This window comes from Heterodontus francisci, chromosome 13 (assembly GCF_036365525.1).
Source record: "Heterodontus francisci isolate sHetFra1 chromosome 13, sHetFra1.hap1, whole genome shotgun sequence".
Taxonomy (NCBI): domain Eukaryota; kingdom Metazoa; phylum Chordata; class Chondrichthyes; order Heterodontiformes; family Heterodontidae; genus Heterodontus; species Heterodontus francisci.
Window position 1 is genome coordinate 113,275,745 of NC_090383.1, and position 13,769 is coordinate 113,289,513.

The 13,769-nt window shown below is 44.0% G+C and overlaps 1 protein-coding gene across 4 annotated transcripts in view; it reads left to right on the plus strand.

Moving 5' to 3' along the window:
* Positions 1-13,769, plus strand: part of wdr27 (WD repeat domain 27) — a 412,961-nt gene that overhangs the window by 72,727 nt on the left and 326,465 nt on the right. For all 4 annotated transcript variants that reach the window (XM_068045466.1, XM_068045467.1, XM_068045469.1 and 1 more), the window contains one exon: positions 1,364-1,497. In XM_068045466.1, coding sequence (XP_067901567.1) covers positions 1,364-1,497 — 134 coding nt within the window. The remainder of the gene's footprint in view (positions 1-1,363; positions 1,498-13,769) is intronic.

Below are 13,769 nucleotides of genomic sequence, written 5' to 3' on the forward strand. Positions count from 1 at the left end.
ATCAAATCTGACGTGAGAATTGTTTAGCTGCAGAACTTTGTTAATTGTGGTTTGATCCAGCTCTTTCTCAAAAAGGAGTTGCCATTACTAGCTTTTGCCTGGAATCTGTTCTACATTTCTTTTACTCTGTAAGGTAAAAAATTCTTGATGACACCATTGCTGTGTACAAGTGGACTGAGTGTATGTCAAACATGCTCTGTCCATTGGTGCTAGGCATTGGTGGCCTAACCAGCACCAGTTGGAAAGACTGTGGGAAGCAAGCCAGAAAATGGACCCAAAAGATTTGTTCCCATGACTTTTGTGTACCTCCTGGCCTCAGAAAAATCTTTAGGGCCACTGACGGCTGCTCAATACTCTCCCCCAAATGGCCTCACCTCTTTGGAACATGACTTCCAGCCTACCTCCATGGAGGAGCTACTGAATTCACCTCCTCCCCTGTCCTCACAGCAATGAGCTGTTTATCTGCACTGGCTGAGCATTGGCAGCTCACCCATATTTGAGACCTGGGCATGAAAAGGGTATGAGAATCTTGCTGAAGTCATTGGACAGCTGTAGTGTGCACCCTGCCCACCACCTGCCAAATGAGTGTGTCAGTTCAAAATCACTCTTACAGTTTGTGGGTTACCATAACCACTAGGCTACCATGCAGTGCCATATGTCTAGTCGGGCATCATGTGTAATCATGCTATTCTGGAATTTACTTGATTAATTAGTCAGGGTGGAACTTCATAGTTTTTCCTGAAATTGACTACAGGATTTAGTATGAGTAGCAATTGGATAGGGTGCTATATAAGGTTGCCTCATGCATTTCTTATCACTGTTTTCTTACACTCTAACTCTGTGTTATGGAATGCTCCAAGTTCTAGTTGGTAACAAAATGCTACTCCAACCTTAGATATAAAACCAAACTATTTCTAATTGTAAAAGCAAAATACTGCAGATGCTGGAAATCTGAAACAACAACAAGAAATGCTGGAATCACTCAGCAGGTCTGGCAGCATCTGTGGAAAGAGAAGCAGAGTTAACGTTTCGGGTCAGTGACCCTTCTTCGGTACTGGCAGTTCCGAAGAAGGGTCACTGACCCGAAACGTTAACTCTGCTTCTCTTTCCACAGATGCTGCCAGACCTGCTGAGTGATTCCAGCATTTCTTGTTTTTATTTCTAATTGTATTTGGTCTTTTGTAAATATGAATAAATTTTCCAGTCAAATGTATGGATTCATTAGGATTTTTATCCTTTTTTTATAATACAGTTTAAATGTTCAAATCACAACATATATAACCCAATTAACAAAACTACACAATTTGTTCTTATTTTCTAACCTTGACACACTGAAATAAATCTGTTTTCTGTTTATTCTTAGGGGGCTGAGACATTTTTGAAGCCAGCACGGTCAGCTCAGTTCTATTATATGGACAAATTTCTGTTGTTCTCTTCAGGATCAGAGTTTCAGCTGCACAGGTATCATTTGGATACAAGCAGGGATGACATTAAAAGGTTAGTGCAAGTTTATTTTGAAATTTCTATCCTTCTGGTGATTTTTTTTTTGTTTGTTTCGTGCTTATCAAAATGGTGTTGGTGACTAGCTCTTCTTTCTATGCTGGACACCATACCTTCATCCAAGAAAATAGCTTTTGCATATTGGTATTATACGAACATACGAATTAGGAGCAGGAGTAGGCCATTCGGCCCCTTGAGCCTGCTCTACCATTCAATAAGTTCCTGGCTGAACTGATTACTCCACATTTTCACCTACCCCCGATAACCTTTCACCCCCATCCTTCAATTCAAAAAGAACTTTCAACTTCTATTTATTACCCCAAAATGTTCTTTCCAAACTTTTACTTTTTAAATTTCTTGAGATATTGCCTTTGTTTGCCTCTTGCATTGAGATTTTAATCCCTGCTGTCCTGCTCTCTTTCCATTCGGCTGTTTCTTGGCTTTCGCCTCATCTCACCTTCCCTCAATCCCGCTATGTCACTTGGCCTCAGTTGCTCACCATTTGGCACCACTATATCCAGCAGCATCAAAGCTTCAGCAGGCCTCAGACTGCTGTGATTTCATAGGGACAGCAGAGAGGAAGTAGTCAGAGGGGAAGATTGGGGAGAAGTGAGGGGTGGAGGGAGGGTGCTGCCAGAAAGGGGCTATATGGAGGGCAGCAAATGAAAGGAAATAGGGAGGCACCCAAGGAGGGATAAAGGCGGCAGCAAGATAGGTGATTAGAAAGGGAATCAGAAAGCAGGAGATCCAGGGTCAATGAAAAAAAGGCTAATACATAGTGAGGGACATCAGATAGATTTCAGAGTGTGACAGGAGTCATAAATAGGTTCTATGGAATGAAAGAAGTCAATGAGAATTGGGAAATAGGAAGGACTGAACAAAGGCAACTATCAAATACACAAGGGGATAGTGTTGCAGGCACTAGTCAGAAATGTGTTTTTGAAGAAGTCTGCAGGATAGTGGATGAGGATAAAATGGTTGATATTGTCTACCTGGACTTTCAGCAAGTTTTTTACAAGAGGCTTCTCTACAATTGTCTGACTGCCCATAGACAGAAAGTTGTTGTCAATAGAAGTGGATCTTCTTGGGGAGTGGTTACCAGTGTCCCACTGGGAATGGTGTTAGGACCTTTGCTATTTACTCTTTTCATTAATAAATAGATGCAGGTGTTCAGAACGATCCACAAGTTTGTGGTCGACACCAAATATGTGCTAATGTTAGGAATAATAGAGGATTTTCAACTACTCTAAGCAGATCTAGATATGTTTGGAACATGATGTTTGATAAAATGTACTGTTACGCAAGTGGGTAAGTCCAATCCTAATTATAAATGCACCCTACAAGGAATAGAATTGAAGCCAGTGGTGAGGGAGAAAGATTTGGATGTTACAGTGCATCGATCTCTAAAGCTTCATGGCCGATAATCAATTGGCAGATATCCATTCACCAAAATCAGGAAGCAGGAGACAGTCTGTAATCAACAACTGTTTTATTCTTAATCCACAGTTCAGTACAAATACCAGTTTCTACTCTTCCCTTCTGGACTACCTCCATGTCCAGAAGTAACTTCCCTGACTGGGGAAAAACCGAGCCTTTAAATGCATGCTGCAATAAGCATCACCTGCTCTCTATTAACTCTGAAATAAGTCCTGGTTAATTAAAGGGACCAGCAGTTTCAACATTGTCAACTGATGCTGTGAGACTTTAGCCAAAGCAAACAAGGTTCTTGATTGAAATCACAGCACAAACTGCTACAAAACATACCATTTTGTTCTTGTACAAGACTGTGGTTAGGCCTAAGTTAGAATTATGTGTCCAGTACCAAAAGGAAAATCACAGAGGAGTCTGTATAGGTTTCAGATTTAGATTCTCTTCAAATGTTTCAACTTATGTCTTTTCAGTATTTCAGTGGATTTTTGAGCTCTATTAAAATTTGGTATCTTAGTAAAAATACCAATTATCATCAATGTATGATATTCTAGGTTTTTTTCTCATGAACTCACTTCAATGTTAACTAAAACTGCTTCATGGAACCAATATGCCAAGTCTAGATGCTGTTCTGTTTTGAGAACATACATCTTCATCTGTGCCGTACTAAAAGCTGATTGCTGGTGAAGCTAGTAAGATACGAATGTTGTTGGATCTGATCTTATTAAGAGAATGGAGGACATGGGAATGATGTAAGGTCAGTAAGTTGATGCCACTTGGAGCCCTCATGAAGGGCAGAGAGTCATAAGTAAGCTTTTAAGACTCAATCAACCAGTTACACTAGAGGCCCCAGTTTTGATTCAGACACATTCTTATTTCTTTTGAAGCATGTTTGTACTCTCATACAGGTTGTCTTCAAAGGTTGATGGACTAACTGGGATTGTTTCTACTGCCCCCAACTCAATGTACAACCAGAGGAAAAATAGATTAAGGGCCCAATATTTGCATAGGAACCCACCTGGGAGGAAAGTGCTAAAGAGGTTTTATATACTGAGAGTGAGGAAAAAGGGCAGGAAACTGAGTAGAATGGGTCTACCTCTGGATTTAGAAGAACGAGGTGATCTCATTAAAATGTATACATTTCTTAGAGGGCTTTACAGGGTAGATGCTGAGAGGCTGCAGAGTCTAGAACTAGGGATCATAGGCGCAGGATAAGGGTTCGGCCATTTAGGATGGCAATGAGGAGAAATGTTTTTCACTCAGAAGGTTGTGAATCTTTGGGATTTTATACCGAGGGCTATGGATGCTCAGCCATTGAGTATATTGAGATCGATAGATTTTTTGACACTAAGGGAATCAAGGAATATGGGAGAGGGTTGGAACGTGGAGTCGATGTAGACGATTAGCCCTGATCTTATTGAATGGCGCAGCAGGTCCTAGGGGCCATATGGGCTACTTCTGCTCCTATTTTATGTTCTTATGTTCTTGAACCAAACCTGATAAGGTGGACTGTCTTCTTGGAAAGACCCAAGGCAGATCTCATTGATGAACATAAGTCATAAAGTTGCTTTCTTCATAAAAATGGATCAGAATCTTTGTGTATTCAGTGACCAAATAACTTAGTCAGGGATTTTCAGGCTGTCCTTTACCCAAATTTATGCAGAGATAGCTCGCTAATAGGCATCTATCAATGTCTGTCTGGGTTGATGTTTTGGTGGGGGAGCATTTTGGTAATAGCGACCACAACATGGTGCAATTTAAGCTTTTATGGAGAAAGAAATAGACAAGTTACAAAAAAAGGTTTTGGATTGGGGGAGAGCAAATTTTAGTAAAATAAGGCAGGCTCTGGCCAAGGTAGACAGGAAAGAGTTACTTGTCGGGAAATCTACAGAAGAGTAGTGGGGGGCATTCAAAAAGGAAATGGGGAGGGTACAGGCCCAACATGTTCCCTTTAGGGTAATAGGTAGGAGTAACAAGCCCAGAGAACCATGGATGACCAGAAACATTCAGGGTACGATGAGAAGGAAAAGAGAGGCTTTTAGCAAATACAAGGAGAGCAAATCAATGGAAGCATTAGTGGAGTACAGAAAGTGTACAATGGAGCTTAAGAAAGCAATTAGGAGAGTAAAGAGGGGATATGAGAAAGTTCTGGCTGGTAAAAGTAGGGAAAATCCCAAGATATTCTATAAGTATATCAATGGGAAGAGGATAACCAGGGAAAGAGTAGGACCCATTAGGGACCAAGGGGGAAATTTGTGGGTGGAGCCAGAGGACATTGGTAGGGTGTTGAATGAATACTTCACATCTGTCTTCACCCAAGAGAAAGGGGATGTAGATATGGAACTTAGAGAGAGAGACTGTGAGGTTCTTGAGCAAATTGTCATAGGGAGTGACAAGGTATTGGAGGTTTTGGAAGGTTTAAAAGTGGACAAATCTCCAGGTCCGGACGATTTGTGTCCCAGGATGCTGTGAGAGGTGAGGGTGGAGATTGGAGGGGCTCTGACCCTAATTTTTAATTCCTTTCTGGCCGCAGGGGAGGTGCCAGAGGACTGGAGAACAGCTAATGTGGTCCCACTATTTAAGAAAGGTTGTAGAGATAAGCCAGGGAACTACAGACCAGTGAGTCTCACGTCAGTGGTAGGGAAACTATTGGAGAAAATTCTGAAGGAGAGAATCTATCACCACTTGGAGAGGCAAAATTTGATTAGGAATAGTCAGCATGGCTTTGTCAGAGGGAGGTCATGCCTAACAAATTTGATTGAATTTTTTGAACATGTGACCAGGTGTGTAGATGAGGGTGGTGCAGTTGATGTAGTTTACATGGATTTCAGCAAAGCCTTTGACAAGGTCCCACATGGGAGACTTATCAAGAAAGCAAATGCACATGGGATACAGGGTAACTTGATAAGGTGGATTCAAAATTGGCTTAGCTGTAGGAGACAGAGAGTGATGACAGACGGCTGTTTTAGTGACTGGAAGCCAGTGTCCAGTGGCATACCACAGGGATCTGTGCTGGGTCCCCTATTGTTTGTCATTTATATAAACGACATAGATGACTATGTGGGGGGGTAGGATCAGTAAGTTCGCGGATGACACAAAGAATGGCCGAGTGGTTAACAGTGAGGTGGTGACCTGATCGAGGTGTACAAGATTATGAGGGGCATGGATAGGGTGGATAGGGAGCAGCTGTTTCCCTTAGTTGAAGGGTCAGTTATGATGGGTCACAAGTTTAAGGTGAGGGGCGGGAGGTTTAAGGGGGAATTGAGGAAGAACTTTTTTACCCAGAGGGTGGTGACGGTCTGGAATGCCCTGCCTGGCAAGGTGGTAGAGGCAGGTTGCCTCACCTCCTTTAAAAAGTACCTGGATGAGCACTTGGCACGTCATAACATTCAAGGCTATGGGCCAAGTGCTGGCAAATGGGATTAGGTTGACAGGTCAGGTGTTTTAATGCATCGGTGCAGACTCGATGGGCCGAAGGACCTCTTGTGCACTGTATTATTCTGTGATTCTATGATTTATTATAAACTATAAATCTTTGTGGAGTCCAGGGTTTTCAAACCAAATGGAAACAGTGGGCTGAATTTAGTGAGCCGGAAGTGGATCCTACAGGATGGCAGAGGCAAGAAACAGGGTGGCCCCACAGTTTAGTAATGCCTTCTTCCAGATACTGCTTCAGGTTGCAAGGGAAAGGTGTGAGGTCCTCTTTCCCATCGATGGCAAGAAGAGGTCCTCCTGTCTGACCAAGCGGATGGAGGTCGCTGAGGAAGTCAGCAGCCATGGGGTCACCCCCCCCCCACCCCAGACATGGGTACAGTGCCCGAGGAGGGTCAAAGACCTCCTTCGTTCTGTCAAGATGAACGCTCCACACCTCTCCTTTTTAGTGATTGCAAGTGCCTACATAGGAGGAAGCAGGACATGGGGAGGGAGACACTACAATGGCAGTGGCAGAGGGTGTTAGGCATCACCTCATCCTGACAGATACATGGCTGCATCTTCCACAACTCACCCCATTAACTTCCCTGAGAGCGGATGGGAGCATGAACTATATGGGGTACCCCAGTAGGGGATGAGGGGCTACATTAGCAGAACTGTCATGTTGATCTCTCTGTGATAGTGTAACTATCTCCCTCTTTCCACTTGCAGGACAGAACAGGACTGGTGGAGGCATTCCAGATCTTTGGCCTCTTACCATAGCAGCCAACGAGATATTAGAATTGGCAGGGACCCAGGGCGGCTGCTCCATATCAGATGGAGCAACTGGAGTTTCTGCACAAGAGAGTGAGGATTGGCTTCCATTGACATACAGTTCACTTCTGAAGACCCACATCACATATGGTTCGCATGACGAGATCTGCACAGCCTAACCCATACAGGTTTGTGTTCTATCATGCAGGTCAGCGTCTGCAGGAAACTCAACCAGAAGGGGGACAGGCATCATTTTCTGATGAGCTGCACTCAGAGGATGCACCATCCCATGAATCTCCTGCACCTTCCATCAGCACAGATACTTTCACCTTGCTGGATTTCCACTTGGCTGTAGAATCAGGGTCACAAACTGGTGAGAACTCTGCACACGTGTCCAGCGGCTAGATGAAGCTGAGCCAACCGAGGCCTCTGATAGTTGGAGGACTGTGGGTGGCCATGCCCCCATGCTGTGCCCCAGGCAGATGACAGCCTCTGATGTCAAAAGCACAGGGCATGCTGGAGTACAGAGAGAGGTAAGGCAACATATGACAGAGATGGCAGAGGCAAATCGCAGCCATGAGTGGACGATGGAGGAGTCCATCCGTGCCATGAATATTGCCATGTCTCAGGCATGTGAATGCATGGGTTTCTCCATTGAGAGGTTGGCAACCGTCATGGAGAGCCAAATCCCACAAAAGCACACAGACATGCACACCGTTGCCTTGACCATGAGCTCTATGAAGTAGTGGCAAGGTGAGAGAAGGACGAGGCTCTTGGAGTCTTCTCCAGCTACTCATCCTTCTCTGGTGAGCAGAGAGGTTCAGTGAGCCTTGAAAAAGTAGGAGGAGAGGCTGAACCCAACAGTTGGGGGCTCTTCTCAGGGTGCTCTGAGCACGGACACTGGCTCCTCAGCCCCTCTGCCAGTGAGCCCAGCTCCAGCAGCTGCGATGCCTGAGGGGAGTCCTAGACCAGTGCAGGAAATGCTCAGACAGCCAGAGCCCTCCAGGCCACAGGCAGCCAGAGGACAGTTGCCGAAGTCATCACAGGCCTAGGGGCAGCCTGATCAGCAGCCTACCTCCAGCCCAGCTGCTAGTGCTGGGGTCACTCCTCGTAGAAGGACTCGTAAATGAATAAAGAAAACCATCTAGAGACACTTGGCAGTTCACGAGTGTTTGAAATTTGACATGTGCTGCATCCTATAAAGTTCTTTTGTTCAAGCCATTAACCTTCACTGTGTAAAAATGATTATTCTATCATGCATTAGTTGTGAGCTGTTGACTTCCCTCTTCCCCTTAGTGGATACCAATGTAAGCATAGCCCTCATTTGAATATGTTCTCCCATGGACACTAGCGCATGGTTCAGCTGGGTGCTAAGCATGGAACACAAATAGAAAGAAAGCGACAGACTGCATGCATTGAGGTGAGTCTTTATTGTTTTTTTCTCTCAGTGGCCATCAGAGTGGCTGAAGCGATTGTCTCTTGCCTCCTTGGCCTGTTGCTCAATCTGCCTGGCCTCCAGTGCAAGGACTTCAACATCCAGTGCTGCCCGCTCATCTCCCTCCTCCACATTCTCCTTGTTGGTAGAGGAGTGTCGCTCAGCCATGTCATTGTCGTGCAAGGCCTCCCCCTCTGCAGTGCTAGATTGTGCACAGCACAGCAGACCACAGGGGAGATGGTGGCGTAGTGGTAATGTCACTGGACTCGTAATCCAGAAGCCCAGGCTAATGTCTTGGGAACTCTGGTTCAAATCCCACCACAGCAGCTGGTGAAATTTAAATTCAATTGATTAATAAAAAAAATCTTAGTAGCCTTAATAATGGTGCCATGAAACTATCATTGATTAAATGCTAAAAACACATGTGGTTTGCTAATGTCCTTTAGGGAAGGAAATCTGCTGTCCTTACCGTCTAACCTACATGTGATACCTGATCCACAGCAATGTGGTTGACTCTTAATTGACCTCTGAAATGACCTAGCAAGCCACTCGGTTCAGGGACAGTTACTGGCCTTGCAAGCGACACATGCAACCCATGAAAGAATAAAACAAGATCTGCGAAACACTTCCGAAGAAGGGTCACTGACCCGAAACGTTAACTCTGCTTCTCTTTCCACAGATGCTGCCAGACCTGCTGAGTGAATCCAGCATTTCTTGTTTTTGTTGTCTGCGAAACACTTGCTGGGGCATACTGCCGGTCTCCATTGGATCGATCTAGGCAACGGAATCTCATCTTCAGCAGCCCAATGGACTGCTCATTGGTCGCTCATGTGGAGCTGTGGCAAGTGTTGTATCTCTCCTCCACTGCATTGCAATGGTTCCTCACAGGCATGAGTAGCCAAGTCTTTAATAGGTAGCCCTTGTTCCCGAGAATCCATTCTTGAGGGCGAGCACGGGGCCTGAAAAGCTGTGGCACCTGGGACTGTTGAAGTGTGTAGGCTTTGTTGCTGCTTCCCAGGAAGCTTTTGGTTATTGCAGACCAGTTGAAATTTGATTGAATGGAACCCCTTCCTGTTGATGAAGGCTGGCTGGCTGGTCCACTGGAGCCTTGATGGCCATATGCGTGCAGTCTATTACACTTTGCACCCAAGGAAATCCAGTGATGGCCCCACATTCGATGGCCTTCAAGAGAGCCGGCACACACATTCACTGGCACTCTTGAACAGGGCATTGGTCACCTCCTTGATGCAGCGGTGGGCTGCTGCCTGGGAAACGCCACACATGTAGAGCAACTGAAGACCCGGCCACCCCTCTCCCACCCCCCCCCCCCTCCCCCCGCCCTCCCCAACAACTGCACAGCGCACAGCACTAGGCCGACAACGGCCTCCGCTGCCCCACCGCCCCACCTCCCCCCTTCCCATATGCAGTGATGGACATGGCTGCCTACCTGTCACAGCACTGAGACCTTACCTCGGTGCTACCAGCTTTTAGTGGTTGGGAATCTGAAGGCATATGAGGGCTACCCGCCGTCCACTTAATCCCAAGCACCCCCCCCCCCCCCCCCCAATTGAATCGAGATGAATTAGATGCAAATGTATTAAAAGTAGGTGCTCTACAATTTAAATTACATTCCTGTTGCGTTGGGGCAGTGATGCCGCCTTGGTGCTTTACTGCTGCTGACTAAATCCAGAACCAACGTCACAACGCCAGATTTCCGGACAAATGCTTCTGACACGATTCTCCGTCTCCCTATGCCACCATTCCAACTCCAAATGGCTGCACTTAATTCAACCCAGCAAGTTTTCAAGACATTATGTGCCTCTAGTGCATTATGTGCACTGCTAATGGTTTGCAAACAGTTGGAAGTATTTTTTGATGCATGTGACATGGGCACTTTGCCATCTTGCGGCTGACAGACTACACTGTTGTGGCTGGCTCTTGATCTTGGAGATCTTTCCAGCCATCATTCAGAACAGCATGGCTGACATTTGCCTTGAAGGCTATTGCTTTGTGTGTCAGTAAAAGAATATTACTGCTGACATTTATTCGAGGAAAACTATATTCAGAGGCTACCCAGAGTTTGATGGTATTCTGTCATATGTTATTTTATGGATTTGTATGATTTTTCAGGAGATTTAGTGTGTAGCAGAAGCCAGTTTTATCAAACTATCAAGTTATTGCATGGTCAACATAGCATTCCTAGCTTTTCATCAGAAAAATACTGCAATTTCCTGAATGAACTACTAATTTTGTATTATTAATTTAATAGCCCCGATAGTTATGGAAAGGGAGCATGTGTTTGTGGGGGGTAGTAATGTGGGGAGTTCTGGAAGTGGTGTAACTGGGAATGCAAAGGTCTTGCTGGATTTAACTGAAAATGATCATTTTTTTACTCCATTTCATACCTGACAGCTCGCCAAATTGAGAAGCTGGCTGGCTGCCGGGCAAGAAAGCTGGAGCGAGAAGGTCACAGCCAGGGAGCGCTGGGGACGATCCCTGGGAACTGGGAAGGGTTGCAGGTAGTGGGGGTGGACGGAGTGGAGTCGGACTGAGTATATAATCATTTCCTCAATAGACTCCATTATCCTATCTCAATTCCAAAATTTGAGAAAGTTTTTGGAAAAGTTCAAATAAACCAGACACTAAATAACAATTTAGTGCCCCCCTTGTCCATACAATTGAACTCAGGATCAAATGTGTAAAAGACAGTGCTAAGTCTGCTTGAAAAGTTATATATCCGCCACAAATGAAACTTACTGAACACAGGCTAAAAGTTACTCTTGGCAAAGTTACAGTGTGAATATGTCATGTGCACACACCAAATTCTGCACTCTGCTGTTTTAGTGGAGGGATTGCCATAAAATAAATGGATAAAACTTTTGTGGAGAGATGGAATTTGGTATATACACATTGAGTATTTGTATGCTGATAATACTTTCCAAGCTTATGAGAATGGATATTGCTGAAAAATGTCTGGCTAACTGACAGGTCTGATATGGTAACTCACCTGAATATCCTAAAAGCTCTTCATGAATGTATTATGATTGTGTGTGTTTTAAAGGAGTTGAACATGTCATATATTTTTGGAATCGTCCTTGCCCAGATGATTGTCAACAAGTTGATGTGTTTTAATGATTTTTTTTCTCAATATGAGGTGTCTTCTGGATACAGTCCACAGAAAAGCTTCGGTATTTTTGGATAAACCAACAGTGGCTTTTCAGCAAAGCTAATCCAAATCTAATGTGGAATATGATTCTTGTTGAAAGTTATTTCCAAATTACAAACGTTTTAGTAGACTTATAAATATTCTATTTAAGGTTAAGGGGAGATGTAATCGAGAGGTTTTGGTAGAATAAGTAAGGAAGAACTGTTTCCGCTGACAGGACGGTCGGTAACCAAAGGGCATAGATTTAAGCCAATGGCAAAAAAACCAGAAAGTAGATGAGGAGATTGTTAGAATCTGGAATGCACTGCCTGAGAGGGTGGTGGAAGCAGATACAGTAGTAACTTTTAAAAGGGAATTGGATAAATACTTGAAAAGGAAAGATTTGTAGGAGGAAAGAGCAGTAGTGTGTGACTAATTAGATAGCTCTTTCAAAAGACCCAGCAAAGGCATGACGAGCCAAATGGCAACCTTCTGTATATAATTCTATGATACTGCCACAGCCTCACAAGGGATCTGCAACACCTTCATGCTGCTAAACTCACTTGAATGTTTATATCCCTGAAAGTGATGTTATCTTCAGTGAGTAATAATTTAGAACGAAGAGCACAGTCCAGTCTCCTAGGCTTTCTTGCAACTTGCTCACTTACCCTTAGCACTGATTCAGTATTTCAAGATTGGTTTATCCATTGATACAAACAGTAATATCAGAGTGCTTATTGGCTTTGTATTTTAACTTGACTGCCAAAAGCTGTCTGGGTATGGACCTGACTTGTTTTTGTAATTTTACTAGTTACTAAGAAACAATCAATTTAGAATTGGGTGGTCTAAAGACTGAATGCAGCTGTATAGAAGTCTGAGAGATGCTTGCAGTTAAGCCTCTTTCTCGCTGTCTCCCTCAAAGGGGATAACTGAAAATCAGTCTGCATTTTGTTTTGGCAGCCTGTTTTAATTCTCTCCCAATTTTTATTTCCATTGAAGTCAACAGTAAAAATAAAAAGTCAATGGACAGGGGCGGCACAGTGGTTAGCACTGCAGCCTCACAGCTCCAGGGACCCGGGTTCAATTCTGGGTACTGCCTGTGTGGAGTTTGCAAGTTCTCCCTGTGTCTGCGTGGGTTTCCTCCGGGTGCTCCAGTTTCCTCCCACATGCCAAAGACTTGCAGGTTGATAGGTAAATTGGCCATTATAAATTGCCGCTAGTATAGGTAGGTGTTAGGGAAATATAGGGACAGATGGGGATGTGGTAGGAATATGGTTGATGGTGGGCACAGACTCGGTGGGCCAAAGGGCCTGTTTCAGTGCTGTATCTCTAAATAAAATAAAATAAAATAAACGTGAGCAGAGATGTAAAAGGGACTATCGATCTGCTATCACCCTTTTTTCCCAATAGCACAAAATCAAAATTATCCATACTGTGTTAAGAGTTTAAAATCATCAGTTATTTAAATCATTCCTAATGCAGAGAATTTGTACAGAAAGCTACTTAAATAGTGGTTGTTACTAAAAAGGGAAGGCTGCTCTTATTTTAAAGTATTTATTGTACTATCTTTTCTTCAGTGTTGACTGCAATATTTGGACCAAAACTTGGTAGTATTTAGATTTAATCCTTCTCCTCCTTGCCCATGTTGGCTAGGATGGGGGGATGTCACCTACATGGTGGTCACTGGTCACAATCCTTATGCTGGGAAGACCTTTGTGGAATTGTCATATCTATTGTATGCCTTGTTTTTGGGGACTTTTATTTCTTTAGGATCAATCCTAAATACTTAATATTTCATCTGTTTAATATGTAATGCTTAGGGCAGAGGACATATTGGGACTCCTACTCCTCTTTCACTCACCTTTCCCATCCTTTCTCTATACTTTTCATTTTGGATATGTTAAAAAGCATGCATTAAATATTATTCCTGTATAGAGAAAGCCCAAATTAGTTTAAGAGTACAGAAAAGGTCAACTGTGGCGCAGTGGTTAGCACCGCAGCCTCACAGCTCCAGCGACCCGGGTTCAATTCTGGGTACTGCCTGTGTGGAGTTTGCAAGTTCTCCCTGTGTCTGCG